The sequence below is a fragment of the Acipenser ruthenus genome, chromosome 1 (assembly GCF_902713425.1).
Source record: "Acipenser ruthenus chromosome 1, fAciRut3.2 maternal haplotype, whole genome shotgun sequence".
Lineage (NCBI taxonomy): Eukaryota > Metazoa > Chordata > Actinopteri > Acipenseriformes > Acipenseridae > Acipenser > Acipenser ruthenus.
This window is the reverse complement of record NC_081189.1, coordinates 94,313,797-94,333,432: the sequence shown is the minus strand read 5'-3', so window position 1 is coordinate 94,333,432 and position 19,636 is coordinate 94,313,797. Positions and strand designations below refer to the sequence as shown.

Below are 19,636 nucleotides of genomic sequence, written 5' to 3'. Positions count from 1 at the left end.
GCCCGCCCAGATTCGAACTTGCGATCTCTGGTTGTATGACTCACCCTGCACGCCACGCAGCAGTGCTTTTACCAGGTGAGCTATCCGGGGACCCCTGTGTTTTATTTTAACAATGTATACATTGCTTCTTTCAGAATCCAGCAGCAAGCCAAAGGTGGAATGCAGTGTTGTGACAGAATTTACTGATCACATATGTGTTACTATGGATGCAGAGCTGATCATGTTTCTGCACGACCTGGTGTCCGCCTACCTGAAAGAAAAAGAAAAAGGTAATCATGCATACAAAAAATAATAATTAAAAAAAAAAAAAAGACCAGGATGTTTAATGTGTCAGGGTATCCTGGTTAAGTAAAGAAATAGGAGCACACTGAAAAAAGCATGTGCAGCAATGTTTTGTATTCACGGGGTGCTAAAGGCTCAAATAAATGTTCAAAATTAAATAATCAAACGCCAAGCACTGACCAAATTTCAGCTATCAAGCTTGTATCTTTATTATTAAAAAATCATTTTTATAGAAACTGTAGAACAAGAGAATTCATGCTCATGCACACGCATTGCGGCTACTGGCCTTCGTCAGTACAGTGCAGTACAAACATTAGTTTCTATAAAAAAAGGATTTTTTAATAATAAAGATAAAACCTTGGTAGTTGACATTTGGTGAGTGCTTGGCGTTTTGATTTATTTATCCTGGTTAAGTAGCCATCCTTTTAGCTTGTTGAATATTTACATACAGGATTTAGCATTTTCCTTTTTTGTGCACGTGTGTCTTGGGTGTTAATATAAAAAAAATAATAATAATAATTAAATAATCCATAGTATAAGTGAATAAATTATAAAACATACCTTTTTCTGTTATTTTAAAATGAATGAAAGCCTTAGTGAAGTTTTGGAATACACTGGCATTTTTCACTAGTTCTCTTGCTATATTATGAAAGTTTGTTGAAGAAATACTTAAAGCTTAAATCAACACTGTTTTATCCACATGGTCATTTTGATGTTAAGTAAATCAAAATCATACATGGAAAACTAAATTGTTATGTTAACTGGTAGTTGACATTAAAACACTTCATAGAAAATTATCATCCAATGCTTGTCTACAACTCTTTTCTTTAGCATTGTACTTGAACTTGTCTACGCAACATTAACATTAACAAGGGTCTGTGAGGGGAAAAAAAACAGCAAAACTTTTAGCTGAGATTTGAAGATGATTTGCTTGGTGTTTTTTTCTTCTACATCCAGCCCTCTTCACTCCTCGCTTGTTTGCGACTCGACAAGGGCAAAGGAGTCCCACCATCATACACAATAAGAATTCTGGTGAAAAAGACAAGGAGGAGGCTATTAACTACGCCACAGTGGACTGGAGAGAGTTTATGTGCAATACATGGCATCTTGAGCCTACACTGAGGTAATTTTTGTATTTTCAGCTATATAGATCTTATATATATATATATATATAATGTTGTTGAAGCTGACACCCTGGGATCCTTCAAGAAGCTGCTTGATGAGATTCTGGGATCAATAAGCTACAAACAACCAAACGAGCAAGGTGGGCCGAATGGCCTCCTCTCGTTTGTGAACTTACTTATGTTCTATATATATATATATATATATATATATATATATATATATATATATATATATATACACACACAGTGCTCACCCTTTATAACGCTATAGTGGGGTGCCATAGTTACAAGATCGTGCTATTTGTGTTCAGCCTTAATACGAGTATAAAAGGGCTAATGTAATGGCATTATGGAGCAAATAGGCCCTACCGTGTTATAACCGATTCCGCACTATAATGGGGAGCGTTATAACGGGTGAGCACTATGTGTGTGTGTGTGTGTGTGTGTGTGTATATAGAATTTTCTCAAAAACAAAGAATTTAAGGAAAAATCTTTTGTAGCAAAAGTTTTGCTTTTGTGGATAAGGAAAAAAGTTACGAGAAATAGATGTCTACAATGATATATTTTAGCAATTCTTTAGCAAAACTCAAAATGCTAATTCAAAAGTATTCATACCCGTTGATGCTATGATTGTATTGTCTAGAAACTGTCTATGAAACTAGTAAAGGTGCTAGAAATTTCAATATGATAATGCAGAACCTAATTCTAGGAAAGTCTAGAACATGCTGGATTATAGGTGAACATTCTAAGAGAGCATAAAAGGGTTAGGCATAGGGTGATTGCTGTCATTACCAATAAGTCAATATGGGAAAAAGTAAAAAGCTATCTGAAGACCTTAGGCAGAAAATGATTTCTTGTCATAAAGCTGGAGAAGGATACAAGAAGATTTCCAAGCATTTGAGTATCCCAATTTCAGCTATTGTTTCTATTATCATGAAGTACAAGACTCATGGTACTGTCACAACGCTCCCTTGGTCTGGAAGAAAGAAGGTTCTTTCACCAAGAACAAGTAGAAGAATTGTGAAGAAGACTAATAACAATCTGAGATTAGTCGCCTTGGATATTCAAAGTGAATTGGCTGCAAGTGGGACTGGGGTTTCCATTTCAACCATAGGTCAAGTATTGCATGGTGAAGGTCTCAATGGTCGCAGGTCAAGGAAAAAGCCACTCTTAGGACAATCGCTTAAAGTTTGCAAAACTGCATTTGAATGATAGATGTGAGTTCTGGTCAAAAGTTTTGTGGAGTGACAAAACATAAGTCCCAATCTAAATCCGACTGAGAATCTTTGGTATGATTTGAAGAAGGCTGTGCACAAGAGAAGTCCTCGGAATGTGAATGAAATGGAACAATTTTCCGTTGAAGAATGGTCAACAATCACTAAAGAATCATGCCAAAAGCTCATTGACAAATATTATTGCTAAAGGTGCCTCAACTAGCTATTAATTTCATGTTCCTTTTGCATTAGCTTTTTTCATTTTACTTTTGCATTAGCATTTTTGGAGTTTTGAAAAACAATTGCTAAAATATATAATTGTAGACATCTATTTCTTGTAACCTTTTTTCCTCATCCACAAAAGCAAATCTTTTGCTACAAAAGATTTTCCCTATAATTATTTGTTTGAGAAATTTCTAGAAATTATAAATTTCCATTGGGGTATGTAAACTTTTGACTACAATTGTATATAAAAGTGCTGGGTGTTCTACAAATGTTAACCTATATGTGGGGTTCAGGGGGCAGAGCTAGGCACCAACAACCTATCATCTGCTGTCATCAATTAAATCTACCTTATTTAAACATTAGTCACCTCTACCTCGCTGTCTTGTGTTTTTTCATTTTGGCTTAAACCTAAGCGATTTCAAGACCCATCAACTTTTGCATACCTCAATAATGGAGTACTTACAGCAGTTGTCATCGGATTCAGAGGATTCCCAGGATTTTCTGTCATTAACAGATCATTCTCCTTCAGCTTCAATCCAGGGTCCATCCAGTCTCCATTTTTTCTCCCCTTCTGGTATTTCAGTTACATCTGATCAGGCTCCTGATCAGGCTCTCGACCAGGTTCCAATTCAAATGTTGCCTACCGTTCCTGCCACCCAAACATCGAATCTGCGCCGATCCAAGCGTCTTCGGCCTCAGGACGCCCCTCCGGATCGATTGTTTTGGAAGGACTGGCCCATGAATAAATTGATAAAAACCCTTCTTAAAAACGGTAATGCGATTCCGGCAAGGAGTGATAGAGAGTCTCTTTTCATTCTCTATTGCAATTCAGTCCCAGCAGAACCAGTCTTTCCTCCGAAAAAACATAATCAGCCGCGCCCAGCCATTCAGTGTCCTAAAACAGACAGCAGGCAGTCCATTCCGGATCTAACCACCCCCACAACTAGCACCGCTAACCAGCAGCCAGCCATTGAAATCCAACATTCGCAAATATTTAACGAGATAAAATCATTTATGCAGCCTTTTTCCGATACTCTATCTTCGGTCAGTTCTCAACTGTCGGATCTAGATAAAAGGGTGTCTATTATGGAACTGGGAAAACAATTTACAGCGCTGTCATTAATTCCAGCATCAAATACTGCAGCGCCGCCTACAGCTTCTTCTGGTCCAGCCCTAATTTCAGCCAGCGAAGCAGATCCTCCAATACACAACCTCGCTACTTCATCTACATACGGATCCTCCTCTCCAACTGCAGCTAGACGTCACACTATATCTCCACAAATCAGACGTATCATCCTCGAAGGTAAGGACATTAATCTTGTTTCACTATTAATGACGACTTCGGAATTCTTGGACCATAGAGTAGTCGATTGTGGAGAATTGGCGGTAACTCTAAAATCCAGTGATCCCAGACTGCTTAAAAATCTTACATTTGGGGAGTTTGTCCTTGCTTTCTCCATATTCAGAGATGTGTTATGCTCGGTATATCCTAACCGCAGAGCTGAATTGGAATCTTACGAATACTACATCGTGGAGCTGTCTGTCAGATACGGAGGGACTATGTTTTATGAGTATCATAAAGCATTCTCTGCAAAAGCAGCAGCGACATTGGCAGCAGATAATCACATTATCAATTGGGCAAAACCTGATCCAGATCTATTTAACAGAATTTTTGGTGGTCTAAGGGCTAACGCATGTGGGGTCTGCGCTTCAACAGCTCACTCAACATCCCTCTGCCCTAAAGCTGCAATTGCATCAACTTCTAAAGCACCCGGTTTCGCCGCTAATTCATACAGATCTTCAGTACCTAATCCTATACATTCTTCAGCTCCCCTCGATCAATCCACAAGGAAAGACAAATACGAGCGCAGTATTAGATTTTCAGGAGGAAGACAAATCTGCAACAATTTCAATACTGGCTTCTGTTCGAATAGGCAATGTAATTTTATCCACATGTGCAGCAATTGCGGTGACGCTCACGCTAATACAATCTGCCCTTTAAAACGCAAGTGACTTTCCCCGATGCTCACAGTCTTTACTCCTATAAACATCCTGGCATTATCAAGTAAATTACAGAATCATCCCGACAGTAACTTAATTAATTACCTGATCGACGGATTAAAAAATGGTTTTTCAACCGGTCTTACTCAAATTCCTTCTTCCTCGTTCAAAAGCAAAAATCTTTATTCAGCGACTCCAAGATCCTCAATCAGTGCAGTCTCTCATCGAAAAAGAAATTAAAAAAGGATTTATAGTCGGTCCATTTTTAGCTCCTCCTTTTCCAGTATATAGAATTAATCCTATCGGCATTGCCACAAGGAAAATGTCAGGAAAAAAGCGTCTCATTATTGATTTATCAGCACCACGGGGGTCAAGCACCAGCAGCATTAATTCATTAATTCCCCAAGATCAATTTTCCCTGCATTACATCACTATTGCAGATGCAATACATTCAATTAAATTAGCAGGTCGTGGTTCCTGGTTAGCAAAAGCAGATATATCAGACGCATTTAAAGTAATGCCAATCCATCCTTCTCTCCGTCACCTGTTTGGTATATGCTGGGAAGGGGAGTTTTATTTTGCCACCCAGTTGACTTCCGTCTGCCGCAGCAGCCCGAAGATATTTGATACCCTGTCGGAAGCATTATGCTGGATTCTTCTTAATGTCTATCATGTCCCGTTCTTGCTCCACTTGCTGGACGATTTTTTAGTAATTTCTCCTCCTTCAGATGCACCAGCAGAAGCGATTTCCAATCTTAAAAGCTTATTTTCTGAAGTTGGCGTTCCGCTTTCAGAAGAGAAATCAATCGGTCCCCTTCATTCTTTGGAATTCCTTGGAATCATTCTAGATACAGAAAAGTTTGAAGCCAGCCTGCCTGAGTCTAAATTTAACTATATTCGTTTGCTCATTCAGGATTTTCAGATCAGTAAAACAATTAAAAAACGGGCACTGCTTTCATTGCTGGGTTACTTTAACTTTGCAATACGTATCATTCCACAGGGGAGGACGTTTATATCTCGACTGCTAGCGCTGGCATCAACAGCAAAAAATCTGAACTCCTATATAAATATCTCTTCAGAAGCTAGAAAAGACATTAAAATGTGGTCTGCGCTTATTCAGCACTGGAACGGTCTCTCTATGTTTTATGATGATTTCATTTCAGCTCCACACGATATGGCTTTATTTACTGATGCCTCATCTCTGGGATTCGGAGGTCTATTTAACAATCAGTGGTTTTGCAGTACATGGCCCGAGGAAATCGAGAACATATCTCCTCATCTAAAATCCACAGCTCTGCTAGAGATATACCTAATAGTAGCAGCTGCCCAGCTATGGGGTCATCTCTGGTCTAAGAAATCAATACTATTTTACTGTGATAATTCAACTACAGTGCATATTATAAATAAAGGACGTTCCTCTTCCCCTCTTATCATGCAACTGCTGCGGCGGCTAGTATGGATTTCAGTCTCTAATAATTTCCTAATACAAGCTCGCCACCTACCGGGCATTTTTAATAATGCAGCTGATGCTCTTTCTCGTTTACAGATTTCCAAATTCCACAGTTTGCTGCCTACAGCTCTGCAATATCCAGCAGCAACGCCAGAGTTCAATCAGCTGATTTTCAACTAAATCCAACTATTAATAAACTTCTTATTTCAGCTCAAGATTACATGGCATCAGCACTTGCCCCATCTACCAGATCCTCGTATTCTACAGGTTGGGCATGTTATGTAACTTTCTGTTTACAAAACAGGATTAATCCTACTCCATTCAACCAAGACTGGATCATGGCGTTCATAGTGCATGCAAAGGACTCTCTACATCTGGCACCAGCTACAATCAGCCTATATTTGTCAGGAATTCAGCATCAATTTCGCTTGATGTCCATCAATTCCCCAACTCTATTATCAATTCCAGCGGTTCGTCTCCTTTTACGAGGAATTTCCAAGTGCTCTCCGGCTCCTTCTTCTGCTCGCCTGCCTATTTCTATAGACATTCTCAGTAACTTGATTTCAATTCTCCACCATGGCTGTTTTTATCTATTTGATGATTTAACTATGGAAGTCATATGTCTATCTGCATTTTTGGGGTTTTTGAGATGTTCTGAATATACAGTTCCTTCTATTGCCAGCTTTCCTACCCTCGGTATCCGCTGCAGTGACCTCAAGCTCATCCCAGATTCTCATTTCATCTTATTTCTTCGCATTTCAAAAACAGATCAACTGCGGCAAGGACAATGTATTCAGCTTTCTAAGATCAACTCTCCTCTGTGTCCCTTCACTTCCATGTTGAAGTACATTGCAGAACGCAAGGCCATTTCATCCTCCGACCCTTTGTTTATCAATTCAAGCCAGTCCATTGTATCAAGGCATTGGTTTTCAACACACCTTTCCACTGTGGTATCCAGAGCAGGTCTTCCTTCGCAATTCTACACTCCTCATTCATTTAGAATAGGGGCAGCTACTTCAGCTGCAAAAGCCAACATTAACCAGCATTTAATTAAAAATATGGGGCGCTGGACTTCATCAGCAGTTGAAACTTATATTCATTCTTCATCATCTGAAATATCCTCCGCACATCAGTCCATTGCTAGTATGTCCGGAGTGGGGACGACCTTTCTGCCTCAGCCACCAAAGATTTCCCCCTAAATTCCCCCTAAATTAAATTAAAAGAAAGGGTTTTTTTTTCTTTCCACTGTGCAGAGGGTCTTCACATAGTCATTAGGGTACAGTCTACTAACCCCTTTGTCACGTTAAGTGTTTGTTTTCTTTCGTCTAAATGTTTTCTCTTTTCTTCTTTCTTATGCATTGGCGGTTCTCTCTTTTTCTTCTTCACGTTGCGTCAGCGGGGAGCCGGGGGTCCATCTTTTGGGGGGTTAGTGATTCCACTTTCTCCAACCCTTTGTTAAGCTCCGCTTCATTTACCTCATAGAGGAGGGTTCTCCACGAGTCAGAGGGGACCCCCGGCCAAACCCTTCCATCTGCATGTATGTTTCTTTTGGGATTCTTCTTTCAGGTCTGATGCCTCTATGTGAGGGTCCCCAAGCGGTGGCATCCCTCGTGTTTGTCGGGTCTCCTCAAAGACGGTGGCCCCTCTCCTGTTTGTCGGGTCTCCTCAGCGACGGAACCCCCCCTTCTATTATGTTGGGCTTCAAAGAGGCGGAACACCACATATTATATGTTTTAACAAATACTAACTTTGTTTTCTTTCTGGTTCGCCAGCCTCTTCGTATGTCGGGTAACCTCAGAGACGGTGCCCCTCTTGGTATGTTGGGTCACCTCAAAGACGGTGGCCCCCCTCCTGCTTGTCGGGTCTCCTCAGCGACGGAACCCCCCTACTGTATTTGTTGGGTCAGGAACAGCCGGAACCTCTTTTGTGTTATCAATACTAATTCATGTTTTTCTTTCCGGTTCGCGAGCCTCTTCGTATGTCGGGTAACCTCAGAGACGGTGCCCCTCTCGTATGTCGGGTCACCTCAAAGACGGTGGCCCCCCTCCTGTTTATCGTGTCTATCGATCAAGTAAATGTTGGGCCTTGAAAAGGCGGAGCCCCTCTCTCCATGTGTGTATGTTTACTAACTCTGTCAATAAACACTATCAGGTGACATAGCTCCGCCTCGTGAAATGACAAGTTCCTCATGTTTTCAAAACCTCTTCCATGGTGAATGGTGTTTGTCCCTATTGCTTTAACTGCTGCATGCTACTAAAATCAAAATAATTGTATTATTCCCTGTGTGATTGACAACAGAGTTATAATGGTAGTGTGTGCCTGTGCATGTATATATCGCACTTACATTTGTTACATATATCTTGAAAACCTGTAGTTTTTCAAGTTATCGTGGGCATTGGAACCTATTGGAACCTAAGGGTTATTTTTTTGTTATGTTTTGTTTTATTGTAAACTTTAAACCACCAGTACTAAACTGAACCGCAAAGTTTAAACAATGGATAGGGCCTTTGGGAATGTACAGGTCACCTACGCAAGGAAACTAACAATAAAAATGACACTCAAACATAATAAAACTGCTTGAGATTTAGCTCATGGTGATCTAATTGTTTGCGGAAGAGCACTTGTAATATGTTACTCGTATCATTGACAAGGTTCTGTGTTTTATTTTAGATTAATTTCCTGGACTGGGAGAAAGATTGACCCAGTAGGAGTGGACTACATTCTCCAGAAGCTGGGATTCCATCATGCCAGGACCACAATTCCAAAGTGGCTTCAGCGAGGAGTCATGGATCCCCTGGATAAGGTTCTCTCAGTCCTGATCAAAAAGCTGGGCACCACACTTCAAGATGAAAAGGAAAAAAAAGGCAGAGACAAGGAGGAGCATTAACATACCTACTGATTTTACCTTCAGTTCTTTATGACACTTTATGAATTAAAAAGGTATTACCTTGCAATGGGAAATGCTATGTAAAAAGAGATGAGGTGTAATATATATATAAACACTGGATATGCCTTTGCTACCTTTACTTTTACATTGACACAATATTTTTCCTGTGTAAATGTAGCTGTAAGTGTCAGTGTAGCTGTTTACTGTGGAGTATGCTGCTACTGTGTAATGATTTTTAACAAAAGTATTGCACATTTATTGTGGTACTCTATTTTGAAGAAAACAAGTATGTAGTTTTAAATTTGTTTAATTTCTGCTCAACATTCCATTTTTAAATGATTATGTGAAATAGACTTAATGTATATAAAACACTGCTGACTCTTCAATGTGAATTTCATTTCTTAACATAATAAATATTGCCATTACATTGTTTTGTGTGTTTTTATAACTAAGAAACAAATTTGGGGGGCTATATTTTATTTTTTATTTATTTACTTACTTTCAATTATTTGTTTTATATATAAATGGCATCATAATGCAACAGTACACTGTTACTTGACATGGACTACCATGGAGGTTGTCATCTCTGGGTCAAAATAAGGAACACTTTTAGCAGTGCACTTTAATATTATTATTATTATTATTATTATTTATTTCTTAGCAGACGCCCTTATCCAGGGCGACTTACAATATACCACATTATTTTTACATACAATTACATTATTATTATTATTTTTTTACATACAATGACCCATTTATACAGTTGGGTTTTTACTGGAGCAATCTAGGTAAAGTACCTTGCTCAAGGGTACAGCAGCAGTGTCCCCCACTGGGGATTGAACCCACAACCCTCTGGTCAAGAGTCCAGAGCCCTAACCACTACTCCACACTGCTGCCAGTGGAAGTGTCTAGACTCAATGCAGAGGCAAACTTAAAGGACTGCCTCTTATAACAATGGTGCCTTCGTCTCAGACAAATGAGGAACAAAATCAAGAAGTGGACACTAAGCTCAGATTTTTTTCCTGTTTGACAAGGGGAAATCCCCTTCTTTCCGCTTACCATGTCAAAATTGACTCCCAGGAGCTCACTTCCTGGTGGGGCAATTTTTTAAAGGTGCTTGGCAGCTTCAGCAGTCTATAAAGGATATTGTTCCTCGTTTTGAGCCCTTGCATTCAGCTGAGCTGAAATGTTTAAATGTTAAAGTGGCTTTCTTGTTTGCTATCACCTCCGCAATGCAGGTGAGTGAGATGCAGGCATTCTCAATTGCGAAATCCTGCTTAATTGTTACAGAAGCCAGGACAAAGGTTACGCTCTGGACCAATCCTGCTTTTTTGCTGAAAACTATCTCGGCATTTCATGTCAACCAGTCTGTGGGATTGGAGGCTTGCCATCCACCTCCTTTACAGGACTGCCTATGAGCTGGCCAACTTGCCCCCTCCAGAGAAGCTCACTACCCATTCCACCAGGGGCATGGCAACATCGTAGGCTTTATTCCAGGGTGCATTTGTCAAGGACATTCGCAATGCAGTGGTGTGGGCTACTCCACATACCTTTATTAGATTCTACAGACTGAATGTCGTGGATCCTCAAAACCCTGGCTTTAGAACTAGAGTGTTAAGGGCAGCTTCCAAGTCAACCCTTACACCACAGGCATATAGGTGAATTGTCCCTCAATATTTTAGCCCTAGCTACTTGTTACTGGTAACGCCTCAGCTTAGCCTTGTAGCATTCCGGTCGTGCAGCAATCTTGCCCTCGCGATGGCTTGGGTATACTGACCCATTTGGTAATGGTTACATTTCGTACTTGAAAGGGAACGTTAGGTTATTATCATAACCCTGGTTCATTGAAATAGAAGTGTAACCATTAGCCTTCAAGGTCGCTGCGTCCATGATTGCAGCAGGAAAATTGACGCTGAGTTCTGTCCGTGCAGTCCTTTATACCCTCTGGAGCGGGCATGACTGTGTCACAGAGGATCGGCTGAGCAGCTTTGTTATATCTTATTCAGGTTTCGGGTCTTAAAGAGATTAATACCTATTTGGCAGGCTTGTACCATTTCAGTGTGACATTGTTTTTAACCTCGGGATATGTTAATAATGTAATGTAATCTTTTTCACATTCTATGTTACTTCATGTTTACAGACTATTTGAGTTTATGACTCATTAGATGCTACCAGGGATGCTTTGTTTTTGTTCACAAAACCTCCCATTTCTAGATGTTATTTATTATTATTATTATTATTATTATTAGTAGTAGTAGTAGTAGTAGTAGTAGTAGTCGTAGTAGTATTTTTTTTTGTTCTTGTAACAAATCAGTAATACTAATTCTGACTGATACATGTAGTACTGTTTTCGCACTTGGTTTCTGACATCAAACCCACAACCTATTTTTTCTCTTTTTCTTTTTTTTAACCCCAAAATTTTTGGTGGTCTTGTAAAATTGCGGGGGGGAGGTTAATTTGTCTGAAAGGTTTATGTTCAAGAATAGTGGGGCTTTTTAATGTGGCTTATACTATTTCCTTTGACAGCAAATGAAAGAACAGGTGTTTCTTGTACATGTTTAACTGTTACACTTTTACACACACACACACATATATATATATATATATATATATATATATATATATATATATATATATATAAGGTAACTACATTTTACTTTTTTTATTTTCTTTTTTAATCGCATTGTTTTATTTCTTACATACACTAGAGGAAGGGGAATATGTACTCACACTAATGTTTCCACAACAGTACTTTAAACTTATTACCCTGACAGACTCATTCAATAATGTGGTGTAGCCTATAATAAATTAAGTATTTTGTTAAAATAAAGGCAGGCAATTACTTTTTGCATAAGTGTATTAAATAGAAGTACAGTGCTCCAAACCAATAATGGATATACAAAGTTGTGCATAGCAAGCATGTATAAAAGGCACTTCATCGACACAGGCATTATCTGTAATATACAATATATATTACTTAACAGGATCCTGTTACTAATCCTCAGACACCACTATGGCTTGTTCATGTTGGCTTATTAGTGCGATCAGTTGAAAGCACATTTACCAGAAGTCTGATTGTTCAAACTTCATAAACCCAGGATTGGTTGCAAGCCCTACTTCGATATGAACATGATGTATCACTGCAGTTGTATTCTCCGTATGTAAGTAAGTAAGTATTTATTTTAGATGATGGCGAAACCTTACCAAGAAGCAAAAAAAAAAAAAAAAAATGATGTCCTATGTAACGCAGCATGGTTTTGGTACTTGGATTGTGAAATCTCCTGTCACTGAACACTTTAGTATGTGACTACTCATAAACATTGAAGTCAACGTTTAAAGGGAAAATTAAAATAACATGTGCATTGAAGAGGCATATACAAACAGTCACAATGATGCCCAGTAGATTATTGCAACAATTGGTTGACATGTAATAACACCAGTACAAAACCATTTCATTGACTATTTGGCAAGTAGGTAAATAAAGTCAGGGCTTCTATTTTTTGATCCTAGACCTGCTTGTTCATGCTTCAGTCTCTGTTTTGTGTATGCTAGAAGGCATTCTGGATTGATAGAAGGAAATGCTAAAACTACTTGGATAATAACCTCAAATGACTTTATACTTTCTTTTTTTTTCTCTGCTTCATAAGTTTTGGAAAACAATAGCAAAAATTGCAGTTTGTATTTTTTATTGTTATGTTTTCTTTGTTTAAAACAGTTTTCATAGTATTCTGGAATTTAGAATAATTATTTGGAGCATGTAACATATTACATTATTCTCAGGGACAGCTGAAGAATATTCAGTCCTGCTGTTTTTTATCAGTAGGTATCAGGGTTTTATGCAAGACCTTTTAGTGTCAGTTGTTTAGAGTAGACTATTTTGGTGTATCTGTGGTTGGTGTTAACACTGATGAAACCCAAGCTTTCAAAGATAGCATTACATTTTCTGCAGTGCATGAAACCAGCTGCTGAGAAATGCTGTCTAAATATAGGTTGTGGTTTTTATAGCCTTAGTATATTCATTAAGAGTAGCACAGACACCAATGTAGATGTACACTCTTAAACTGTTTAATGGATGGTAAAAGTTTAAACATAAGCCATTTTCATTTAACAGATTGTCAGTTTAGTTTCAGAATGTGTAGTTTGTATTAACCAGTTAATGTAAACATGTCTCAGTGTTTTCAGTTTAAAGTTACATCACATATTTAAAAAACTGATTAGAAGATTGGGCTCCTTTTTTTCACAAGTATCCCTGATGGCATATTTGATTCACAATGCAGCTGATTTAAAAAACTAAAAACATAAAACAAAACAAAAATTTAAGTTAATTGACAGTTCTGAACCTAAAGTTGTGGGTTGGCTTTTGTTGCAAAAATAAACAGGAAATATGCAGATTTCCTGTAAAGATAAAACCTATATTGTATAACATATACTTACATTTTTATGTCACAGTTTTAATATAATGCCATGTATTTTTGGTTTGTTTTAATGGATCAAATGAGTTTTTAAATGTAGCCCACTGAAAAGAGTTTGCAAACCAAAAAAGCAGTTTATACATGAACTAAGTAGCCACAGGAACTGGCCAGTGTTATAGTCCCATGCAGTTCTGCACAGGAGAGCAGAAGCTTGCATGTAGAATTTCCCGGGTCTTGCAGCATGTTTCATGGTGGATTAAAGGGATTTTTCAAATGTATGATGCTCCAAGGAGAAACATTTACTTTAATCAAGTAGGTGTGTTTTTCTTACATTTTCTAATTTCTCGTTGGTTGCTAAAGATGTGGTAAATTGTACCTGTTTTTAACTTGCATTTTCAACTTTCCGGTTTTACAATTCGTCTGTTTGAAATTAGTGAATGTTAGTATTTTATTTCTGTAATATTTGTTACAAGGGTGTCACTCTAGGATTACAATATGATTAAGCAAATACAGCATACTTACTGTGGAGTAATGTTCACAGTGCAATGCTTTTGGTTAATTCTTTGAAAATGTAAAGACAATTGGCTCACATTTTATAAATCAAAGTTAATAAAACTGTAGCTATTCTAACTATGAATATCTGGGACTTTTTATAAGGCACTGAAAAAAAAATGCATGTATAGCACCTTGGATGTTCAAGATAAGTGCCTTAATGAAATATGTTTCTTCTTAATGAATCATCTTTATTTATGTTAATGTAGAAAGGAAAATCTGAATTACAATTGTTTTTTCCATTTTACAAATGTTGTCTCCCATCTCACAGGTAATATCCACCCACTGTTTCTAATGCGACAAACATTCATTTTACAAAGTGTTTTAGATTTTACTGAACAAAATAGTGCAGATATCTATGCAGGCACTTATTACAAATGTATATTATTGTAAAGACTGTAACACTTATTTGCACATGATTTTTTTTTTTATGTAAATATCAATTTAAGCCTGATAATCACATGAATTAAACAGATGCTGTTTCACTCCATCACTAATGAGTACTAAGGAGTACCTAATATTAACTATTATTCTTCACTTTGCACAAAGAAGCTATTGAAAATGTTTATATCTTGCTAAGTTATCTTGAGTAAGTTTCAAAATGCATAACTTTTTGCCACATTACATTTTGGTGCACTCTGCAAATCTGGGTGAACCTTGCCTTCTTTCTAATGGGTGAGAACAGAGATGTGTTACCAAGTCATATGAACACAAATGACATGATACACTTAGTGATACCTGTCGTTCTTGGTCCATTGGGCATAAGACCGTGAGGCATTTAAATGTATTTGTAAAGTAGTTTAAACACTCAGGTAAAAAGTATAAGATTAAGAATTTGATTTGATCAGCCCCAGCAGAATAAACTGCCTTTTTTGTTGTTGTTTTGAGTATTTTACAGCACTGGGGAATCACCTTGGATTGCATCAACCACCCCAAATGAAAAGAGCTACTATATCTCAAAGGTTTAGAGTTGAATCAGTTTTTTTCATTTGATTTCTGTGGCAAATTGGAAAATTAATATCTAAAAGAAAAAAAATGATCTATCCTAACGCCAAAAATAACATTATAGTAACAGAGAGCTGACTGATGTCGAAGGACAAGACTATGGTGTTCTTTATCTCGATTATCAGTGTTCATTTCTTAAAAGAAGGATATAAACCTTTGGAAAGCAGGTTCACATCTTGCTAGAATAAATACATACTATATTGTTTTATACATTACCTTTTAATCCATACAGGATCTCAGAAACCTTTATTAAGATGTATTACTCAATCATGGAGTAACCACAAGTGACACTATTCCACATTCCACGTGGAAACTATTTTTCTTCTGCACCCCACACAGATGTTAATGTTGGTACTTTTTGTGGAAAGTGGATAGGGTGGAAATACATGTACTGATACTATCAGAACGTTTTTCACAAGCGGTGTCCCAGGTTTGGTGCTTGTAGCTCTCAATGAAACGTGATGAATTCTGACATTATACTCCTACGGTGCATTGTGACCAACAGGTCAAACTGTTTTGTTTTATTACAAATCGCACCCTTTTACCCCGATAACACTCTACAGTTTACACATTTTACAGTAACAATATTGCACTGTTTATTCATCTTTTTTATGAAGTATACTGTTACACCCAATAGAAGTCTCTTGCATTTCTCTTCTCTTTCTGAGACGTCTTTAGAAACCCTATGTGTACATACATATAGCACTGAGATGTACTCAATTGATTCAGACCACTGTGGACCTAAAAATACAGCTTCAGTGAGGTCATTAAAATAGGCCACTCAGTGGTTTACATGTGTTTGTAATATGTTGGATGTTTGATTCATAACATTTGTACACATGGGGCATCATTTACGAAAGGGCACAAAATGTAGTTGTAACGTGCACATTAAGTAGTGAACCTAACATGCACCATAAATCTAAATTGACTGCCCCATTTACTAACATAGAACGCATTAATTTACGTGCACACTATTTGGCTAATTTACATACCATAGTGTGCACACTACATGTACACACTATTGTGAGCGATCATTTAATGTGCACGATAATGTCAGAGACTTACCCGTGACCACCGTGATATAAAAAGCTCCAGCAGTCCAGGCGTATCTTTTGGTCAGTGGCTTATTGTGAAAGGTAGAGGTGGCTTACATCGAAAATGACCGATCAACAGACGCTGCCCTCCGCAGGGGACATGCAGAGGCAACGCAAACTAAAACTGCGTGCAGAAATTAATACCTTGTAGTGACGCCCGTGGACTGGTCAGGTGCCTGCGGGCCTGCCTGTAAGTTGCCCTGAGCTGCGTGGTACTCTGACGCTGTAGCTCTGAGGTGGCTGCAAGGCGGGCCTCCAGAGTGAAACGATGTGGACAGCTGACGACGCACATTTCGGAGGACGCATGTGTTTATCTTCTTCTTTCCCGAGTCAGCGCGGGGGTGGCAGCGATGGGCCGGGTTGAAATAAAAAATAATTAGGCATTTCAAATTGGGGAGAAAATAAGAAAAATAACTGGTGATTCCAAATTTAAAATAAATAAATAAATACCTTTATTGATCAATGCCCTGGGTCAGTCAAAGAGCCATAGACATGGCCTGAGCTGAAAAAAAAAAACTGAAGAGAAGATTACTCAGAACTACTCTGCGCAACACGCACAGGAGGAGGACCATCCAGACAGGTGGAACGGACCAGCCTGGAAAAGAACATTGAGAACATCTTCACCCCAGAACAACTAGAAGGTGTGCAGGGCATCACTGACACCACGAGACGTAAAGATGACTCTCAACCAGGTAAGTTACAAACGACTCAAACCACTTAATTGCTTTTATAAAGTGTATGTAACATACAATACACTACAATACATTACAATTGTTTAGCGCCTTTCACAACAGAGTTATCACAAATCGCAGTACAAATAATTAAAAAAAAAAACTTAATTGAAAAGGAAAGTTTTTAACCTACTTTTAAAGATCAGAAGACAACATCTTAGGGCAGCAGTGTGGAGTAGTGGTTAGGGCTCTGGACTCTTGACCGGAGGGTCGTGGGTTCAATCCCCAGTGGGGGACACTGCTGTTGTACCCTTGAGCAAGGTACTTTACCTAGATTGCTCCAGTAAAAACCCAACTGTATAAATGGGTAATTGTATGTAAAAATAATGTGATATCTGTATAATGTGAAATAATGTATAATGTGATACCTTGTAACAATTGTAAGTCGCCCTGGATAAGGGCGTCTGCTAAGAAATTAATAATAATAATAATAATAATTATGGTAAAATTTAAGAATTAAGTGTTTTATTTAACCACTCTATTATTTGTATCAATGCAATGAACTATAAAATAAAATCTAAGAAATTCTAACATTCATTCATGTTTATTCACGCTTAATATAACCTGTTATTTACAGGTAATTTTCACTGCTCTATATGAAAACTTTAAAACTTTAAAATCTGCATAATGTCCTCGTCCCAGTCCCATTCCCCTTATTTGGATGTAGATTGTTCTTGATAACTGGTACATGGCTCAGGCTGCTGACTGCTGCTGGATGGCTGTGTTGCTTTAAAAGAGTAGGTTTGCCATTGTTCCTATTAGTTTTGTAAGTGTCAGGGAGGTTGTAAGTGGAGCATGATTCCCCGAAGTGTTTCAGCCCAGTTCTTGCAGTCAGTACGTGTTTTATACTCAGACAGTTATGAAGCTTTGACTTGACAACATTCATGAGTCTAAACAGACATTCAGCTTCAGCGTTAGAATGGGGCAGTGAAAGTACTGCAGTACTATTGCTGTTTCCTGCATCACAAAACTTTTTCACCTCAGCCCAGAAAGGCACAGTTTGTGTTTTCCAATCTGTTAAAGTGGATATTCCTCCACTGAGTCACAAATCTGTCAGTTGCCTCAGAATCAAATCCAAAGAGCTGAGCCAGCTTAACTATTTCCATCGTGCCTTTATTTATCTTCAGAGCTCAGTATTGACATTATTTGCTGCGTTCAGTGGGAACCGGTGCTGAGCTGGACAGTAAATTCACTAAATCTTTTCCTGAGTACCTCTTTGACCTCCAGTAACACCCGGGCTTCTTTGACTGCATTTTCAAAACTGAAGCCCAAGTAAGGTGACAGATCCAAGTGAGTTTCAATAGAACTGGTAAGAACATCAGTTTATGCTGTAGGGATCAGAACCATTCTGCAGACTTCAGGAGATTAATCAGTATATTGAGAAGCTCAGCAGGGTCAGTATTCTCGTCCTTGAATGCCTTGATTGCGTGCTGCACTTCCGCTAGAATAGACCAGTGGCATGCCGTCAGGACCTTCAAGGTATTCTCTGCTGACCAGAAAGTAAACCGTCAGTCAAGTGACATTACGTTGCCTCACTCACTTGCGTACAGTGTGCTTGCTTATACTATGAAGCATACTACTCTAATTATTAATTGTTGATTTGTCTGACGCCTTGATCCAAGACGACTTACAGGGTTTACTAGAGGTTTTTTAAGAGTCTAGGGGTTTCCTGAAGGGGATGTGATCAGCCAGTAAGAGATCTGCATTTCCCCCGCATAAGTCTAAAACAACGACCAGACGCTAGAAAAAAAAACAGTTGAGGGTATTCTCCGTTTCAGTTGAAGGGCTTGAGTGAGTTTAACCAATAGGCGGGTCAAAGAATGTCCTTCTTTTTTTTTTTTAGATAGGCGACCAATCAGGAGTGAGCAGAGGCGGGCCATAAATCTCCCAGGGTATTCTCTGCCTCACTTGAAGGGCCTGCTTTAGCAACCAATGGGAAAGTCAAAGCTCTGATGGCTGACCAATCATTAGTGAGCAACCCCAAAACATGAATATTCCTTGGTTAGCACTGCAGTTAGGAGGATAGCTGAATTTCGCACGATATTGCTTATAAATATACATTGATAAATACAAATACCTTTACAACATCTATTCATTTCGAATTTTATTTTACTTTCTCTGAAAAATTGGAGATTGTTAAAAAAGGGAGATATACACCACAGATCCCCGAGCTGACACGGGAAGGGAAAGGATATACTCGGCACTTTCAGAATTCAAATTATGAGAGGTATCTGTGGATTACAGGTAGCTGCCACTTAAAAAAAAGGGGGGGGGGGGGGTGGGGGGGCGACGACTCTGCTACCCCAGTCCATTTTGTCACGGCAATCCACTGGTATAGACTTCAGGTAAATTAAATACATGTGGTTCTGTTCATCACTGTACATGAAAAAAGCATCTCTGACATGTAGCAGCTGTCCTTCATAGAGAGAGCTGGAAGAGTAGCTTCAGAGCCTCCCATTGGTTTAGAATCCTACTCACAGCTGCTTCAATGGAGAGCCAACATGTAGAACACATTTTGGTAATCTTCAGCGATTCTTCTCCGCGGTTGATAGGTTCATATACCTGGCGGTATGCTTCTTTTTGGCTAGGCAATAAGCAAAACCAGTTGTATGTCTGTCTTATAAGGAATTCACTATTTCTTGGAAGAGTTTATTGAGAT

The 19,636-nt window shown here is 38.5% G+C and overlaps 1 protein-coding gene and 1 long non-coding RNA gene across 10 annotated transcripts in view; both read left to right on the top strand.

Moving 5' to 3' along the window:
• The window catches only part of LOC117420586 (bridge-like lipid transfer protein family member 1), a 147,492-nt gene extending 137,882 nt beyond the window's left edge, over nucleotides 1-9,610 (top strand). For all 8 annotated transcript variants that reach the window (XM_059032356.1, XM_059032355.1, XM_059032362.1 and 5 more), the window contains 3 exons: nucleotides 135-269; nucleotides 1,240-1,405; nucleotides 8,967-9,610. In XM_059032356.1, the coding sequence (XP_058888339.1) occupies nucleotides 135-269; nucleotides 1,240-1,405; nucleotides 8,967-9,183 (518 nt within the window). In that variant the 3' untranslated portion in view covers nucleotides 9,184-9,610. The remainder of the gene's footprint in view (nucleotides 1-134; nucleotides 270-1,239; nucleotides 1,406-8,966) is intronic.
• Nucleotides 9,611-13,725: 4,115 nt separating this feature from the next.
• LOC131738186 (uncharacterized) overlaps nucleotides 13,726-19,636 on the top strand; it is a 64,803-nt gene continuing 58,892 nt past the window's right edge. The window contains exon 1 of one of the 2 annotated variants that reach the window (XR_009329743.1): nucleotides 13,726-13,907. This is a non-coding gene — a long non-coding RNA (uncharacterized LOC131738186). Of the gene's footprint in view, nucleotides 13,908-16,481; nucleotides 16,939-19,636 lie in introns of those variants that run through there. The other variant, XR_009329742.1, reaches the window with a different exon arrangement.